General features: G+C 40.0%; 1 protein-coding gene and 1 long non-coding RNA gene across 2 annotated transcripts; one reads left to right on the plus strand and one right to left on the minus strand.

The window, feature by feature from the left end:
• The first annotated feature begins 576 nt into the window (after positions 1-576).
• LOC113014534 (receptor-transporting protein 3-like) lies at positions 577-4,737 on the plus strand. The gene is made up of 3 exons (XM_026156130.2): positions 577-742; positions 931-1,102; positions 1,482-4,737. The coding sequence occupies exons 1-3, from the start codon at positions 667-669 to the stop codon at positions 1,828-1,830; spliced, it is 597 nt and encodes a 198-aa protein (XP_026011915.2). The 5' UTR covers positions 577-666; the 3' UTR covers positions 1,831-4,737.
• LOC145423789 (uncharacterized) lies at positions 3,782-5,662 on the minus strand. Its single transcript, XR_013904832.1, has 2 exons — positions 5,378-5,662; positions 3,782-5,269 (listed from the first exon to the last, which is right to left on the minus strand). It is a non-coding gene; the product is annotated as an uncharacterized LOC145423789 (long non-coding RNA).
• Between the last annotated feature and the right edge of the window lie 230 nt (positions 5,663-5,892).

Here is a 5,892-nt window from a genome sequence, read left to right on the forward strand (position 1 = left end):
GAGTGTGTATCTGGGTGTGTGTGGTCATATGGTAAGCACGCACACAGTATTAACTCACACAGGAATGCAAGTAAATACGTTATCCTCCGACACACCTCTCATCTGTGCAGAACTGCGCTGAACACGTTCCCAACCGAAGTACAGATACCGAGGTGCGTCATGGGTAACGTAGTATAAACAGTTACAATGAACAAGCGGACTTTTAACAAAGAGCACGAAAAAGAGACTTTTCACCCGGAACAAGCAGCAAAAATAAATGCAGAGAGGAGGAAGGAAATCCCCCAGACATGGCCCAGACTCTCGGCACAGAGACAGAGCCCACTGTCACAGCCCTTTCATAGACTCAAGAAATAATCTCATATAGTATGAAGGTAAAAGTTACGGTGATTTAGAGATCATTAAAATGTGTTCAGAATTTGGAAAACCGCTGATGATTCATCTCATAGATCACGATCACACTGCTCTCCCTACATAAACCTTTATAAGTTTGGTATCTGCAATACTGGCCGTGTATTTAGTTGGTATGAGTTCAAGATGTGCACTATCTCACACTAGCAGCACAAGTCGCTAGACGGAACGTGAATTCTAAGTTTCGTTTTCCACACATCACGCATAAATAAACAGAGGCTGCCTGCAGAGCAGCATTCACAAGTCAAACTCTGTCTCATGTCAACGTTTCATTTCGTCTCCCAGAAGGTCTCCAAATATCAGACTTTATGTATCAGACCATCGAGATATACAGGTAACACACCAGCCTACTATTTGTTTCTTTAAACGCGTATATGGGTGATTGATTTGTAATTAATGCATTGCATATTTGTTTTGATCAAGGCGTTTAAAAGCGTTTCCTGTGTTCTTGTAATGACAAATAAAAGACTGATTTGCCTGTATAGCGTAAGCCTAACGTCCTTCCCTCTCCTCTTTGTCCAGCTTGGGCTCCTTCCTTGTGGACACACACCTTTGAGGAGCTCTTCTGTGGGGATAATGCGCTGGACTATGGAGAGCCATGGTCGCTCACCTTCAGCTACAAACAGACAGACAAATTATCCAAGAAGGAAAATAAGAGAGGCTGGAAGGTCTTCTCCCACTGCGCTTATGGAAAGTATGTTTAATTTAATAAAATCATATTTACCTTACACTGTATGTAATAATAATAGTAGAAACTATGCTGGAAAGAAAAAGGCATCAATCATTTGTGTGACAGGGAGCAGCAGTGGACGGTATTAAAACAATGCTATTCTGTGGGGGAAACAGGTTCTGCAATTTAGTTACAGCGATAATTGAACAGTTATCTTGCTTTATTATGACTCTGACGATTCGCATGGTATGATTGACCCAGCGATTCATTACTAAAGCTTTCCGCTGACGTGGCAATCTGAAACTGAAAAACATCAGTTCAAAGCATTGATGGGACACAGACAGAGTTACTAACCTGAAAAATCACCATTGACCAGAGTCTATAGTCATAATTTCCCCCACAGTTTTCAGTGTGCATCCTGCAGGAGGATCTGGCCTTCGGTGCGTGTGGTGCTTTTGTTCCGTTATCGGCTGAGAGGCGGTAAGGGGGCGGTGACCATGCGGCCTTTTGGACAAGCCTGCCGGCGATGCCAAGACGATAATTTTCATCTCCCCGGTTTTTACAAGGAAGAGGCGAAAGAGGCTCTGCTCAGATTGTTTTCTGAAATCCGGAAGAACTGCTATGGACAGGAGGATGAGAATGAAGAAGGTGACTCAGGCGCTACGAGACGGAGGTCCAAACCCCACGAAAAAACCCTGTGTGAGGCCTGTTGTTTTGGCTTGTGCTGTCAGGATGATCAAAATGATAAGTAGTGTGTGTGTGTGTGTGTCAGCAGGCACGTGCAGAAGGGGGGGGGGGGGGGGCTAGAGGGGCTTGAGCACCCGCCCCTTTCCTGATGGGTGCCCAAAGTGCCCTTTTGTTGAGGCAACTTTTTTTTTTTTTAAATTTTTTATTTTATTTTTTTATGTGTGTGTGTGTGCGTGCGTGCGGAGTCCTGTCTGTGCCCCTCAACAATAATATTTAACTATTAATCACGGTTTTGCTAAATAAAAGGATCTTCTTGCATCAGTCACATGATCACATTTAACAAATGATCGCCCTTGACGGCTGAACGCGCTGGTTACGAGCCGGGAACGAGCTCACAAAGAGCACGCGCATTTTTAGCGGTCCAGACCTGTAGAAGAAACACAAGTTAACTCAGAGACACAGACTGATGCGACAAAACCAGTAAGTAGGTGTACAGCGTAAACTGTAGTGTATAGCACCCAGGAGTATTGGCTTATTATGTACACGTTGGTAAGTTGTCTTGTGGCAACTGACGAACTGAAACAAACGAGCGTGCTGTGTGTGCAACAGCGTGACAAACATTACCTGTCCTTTTATTAACTGCACAAGTAGTGCTGGTCATAGCTGCTGGCTACCTGGCTGTCATGGGTCTGTAGCTCTGTCCACCGTTTTAGGGAACATATTTAGTTTTAAAGTATTAAGAAACATATTTAGTTTTAAAGTAAGTTACAGGGCTTTTCCTGCCTTTCTGGAGGGATTATATTTCACTAAAAAACGATCTAATATGTATGTCCACATAATTATGCATTATTATAATTATAATATATTAAAAACACACACTGTATTTTAAAGAACATACATTAAGAAGCAGATTATATTAGATTTATATTTTAAATAAGACAAAATTTGGATTTTACAGCAGTAAAATTATTGTATCTCTACAGTTTAAAAATGTAATAAGCTTTGCCCCTGCACAGAGTGGATAGTGAAACAAATGGAATCATCATAAATACATTATTTCATATTTATTACTTCCCCCTCCTCATTGCTTTATTATTGTAGCTCTAGTAATAAATAATAATGTAAGGATTCTGGATCAGCACCATGATGCCCATAGTATATACAGTATTCTGAAGAAGGTCTAAAATGTCACTGTGTGTGCATGCATGTATGTGTTTTATTTAGATGGATTTAAAATATATATATATATATATATATTACTCATGATATAACATTGTTCAGACATGCCTGGTAAGGACATGAGGAGGAAACAGCAGGAGCTGTGTGAGGCTACTAAAGGCAGTGCTATAACATTTTTCTGTCATCATTTTATTATAGATTAAGTGCAAGAGTTGTTAGTGTGGATAATTAGATTATAGTTTATTGCAATAGCAAGTTGTGCCTTGTTCTCACATAGCAAGTGGAGAGTGATATATGAAATGATGGGATGGAAGGAAGAAGAGAAGCAAAGAGTGATTCATAGGCAGAGCCTAAATTATTTCTCACAGTTTTTTGTTGCCTTGTGGTTCCAAGCGCTGTCACCAATCTTTGCATTTTGTTATTATCTCATGATACTTGTTTAATCAGCTACCATCTCTCCTATGGACTTTTTAATGTCTACAGTCTCAGATCAACACAGCCCTGCCCTTCCCATATTAGATTCTTGATGAATGTGTGTTGTTGTTATTCAGCCTGGCTCAATGTGCCCCTTTTTAACTTTGAGCACCCGCCCCTTTAAACCTCTCTGCACGGCCCTGTGTGTGTGTGTGTGTGTGCGCGCAACAGCGAGGTGTAAAGAGAGTGGCAGTCTGGTTGTTTGCTGTTTTCTTGAGATCTTTCTTTTCTAGTTTACACACAAAAGTTTCCTTAATGAGCTGGTTTATTCATAATTATCTAAGTTATTGATAATAATAAGGAATATGAAAACCTTCATTAGCAATAATAAGATTTCATCACTGTTGTGTGTTTATTTTGGGCTTTGTGCAACCTGAAGGTGTGTCCTGATTATTTTCTTGGTTTGTTTGGTGTGATGTCTTGAGGTATAATCCAAAAATTGTAGTTACTGTACTTTTACTTAAATTGGTTTATCAGGAGGGAGGAGGCTGGGGGCAAACCCAGGACACGCTGGAGAGATTATATCTCTCGGCTGGCCTGGGAACACCTTGGTGTTCCCCCAGATAAGCTGGAGGAGGTGGGCTTCTTTGCTTTGGCTGCTGCTGCACCCAGCCCCGGATAAGTGAAAGAAGATGTATGGATGTATGGATGGGTGGTTTATCGGTATTGCGTCATCATTCCACTCATCTGATGCTTTTTTTTCTCACCACATGTATTTGTTACGTTTAGCAGACAAAGGTTTCACATGAAAAACGTGAAACATGTGATGCTGATATATTAAAACAGGAGTTTTAACAATGCCGTGATACCGTTTCACTGCTCATGGGTCAGAATGACTCAGACACTTACAAGCAGATTTCTGATTGGCCCCAAATTCTCACAACATAAACTAATTACAGAGATGTGCAAACTATATGTCTGCATGTGTACCTACATTGCATGCTCAAAAACACAGAGAGGTTACATCAAACAGTACTTTGATCTAGTTTTTTTTCTTGTTAGTTGCACTTTGTGTTACAATCTATGCATATAATTCTATATTGTATCACACTGAAGTAATGATGTTTATGGAGAGGTTTTATTAAACAAGCAAATAAATAAGTTGCGCCTTGTTCATTTCCCAAATTGCAACTGTGGTTATCACATCCCACCAAAATCTTTGGGGGGAATCTTTGATATTCATTTTGTAACTAAATAGATAAATGTGCACAACCTGTAAAGGCTGAAGGTTTGACTGTGTGATCATATATCTCAATATCAAAACTGAAGTTGAGATTTCATTTTATGCTCTTATATTAAACTCTTTATACACTTGTGCATTTCCTGTTCCTTTTTGAGGTGTTACTAGGGTTAGATGCACTTCTCACATGTGATGACTTGTAAAGTTGAGCCAATCAAAATGTGGTGCATTGTCTCAGGTTGCAGGGTAAGGGGACAAAGATATAAAAATGCTTTCCTGGCCTATGATCATTTATGTTCATATATATCACACTGGTAATTTGTCAAACTCACACAAGGAATTAACCCCAAAGTGTTTGTGGCAAATAACATAACAGTTCAGTTGTTTTTACTAGTACAGCGCACTGGTGGGTGATTTTGTGGGGTGGTCTGGAAGTAATCATCTGCTTCTGAAAGAGGATGGCTATATTCCCCGTTTCTGTCCTGGGACAAGATGTTGACTTGATGGAGCAGTCCAATACCTAGGCATTCACATCTACAGGTTGTACTGGAAGGCCAAATGCAGAGGCTGTATCCAAAACTCACGTGCAGCAAAATGATGGCGCTTGGCTTTCACTCAGTTGCTGAGAATGCAGTGTAGTTTGTTGGTCTGCTGGTAGAGCACTGTTGGAGCTGGTGACACCAAAAGACTGAGTGACTAAAAGACATTTGGAGTTGTGGTGTAGGTCAATAAACAAAATCAGAGAGATAAAAGGCATTTACATGCAACCAATAACATACACAAATGATGACGATGATGATGATGATGATCATCATCATTTCAGCTGCTTCCTGTAGGGGTCACTGTAGCATCATCTGCCTTCATACCACTCCTTCGCACGTCCTCTTTCACTACACCCATGAATGTTCTTTTGGGCTTAGGATTTCCAGCTCTGGCACCTCCAGCTAGGTCTCCTGTTTTCGTTACTGCTAAAACAAAAAGAATTTCCCAAATATGGGACAAATAAAGTATTTCTCATGCCTTCATATACGTCATCATAAATGTTGTTATTGTTTCTCTTTTTTCTTTTTCAATTTTCTTCTCGGATTTTTAAAGTTTAATTACATTTTAAAATATTATTATTATTATTATTATTATTATTATTATTATTATTATTATTATTATTATTATTATTATTATTATTTTCTTAACTGATATTGACCTTAACCAACCAACCAGCGAGCGCAGATAGCCGACCAATCCGGTGAAAGCTCTCTGCGTGACAGGTAGTGTTGCGCATGCGCAACACGCTTTT

The sequence above is a fragment of the Astatotilapia calliptera genome, chromosome 22, assembly GCF_964374335.1.
Source record: "Astatotilapia calliptera chromosome 22, fAstCal68.1, whole genome shotgun sequence".
NCBI classification, from domain to species: Eukaryota; Metazoa; Chordata; class Actinopteri; order Cichliformes; family Cichlidae; genus Astatotilapia; species Astatotilapia calliptera.

Excerpts from the sequence above, each read along its gene's own strand:
- LOC113014534 (XM_026156130.2), top strand. The coding sequence starts at position 667 with ATGTCAACGTTTCATTTCGTCTCCCAGAAGGTCTCCAAATATCAGACT. Across the intron at positions 743-930 it reads CAGACCATCGAGATATACAG|CTTGGGCTCCTTCCTTGTGG; the intron begins GTAACACACCAG and ends CTCTTTGTCCAG. Across the intron at positions 1,103-1,481 it reads TCCCACTGCGCTTATGGAAA|TTTTCAGTGTGCATCCTGCA; the intron begins GTATGTTTAATT and ends TTTCCCCCACAG.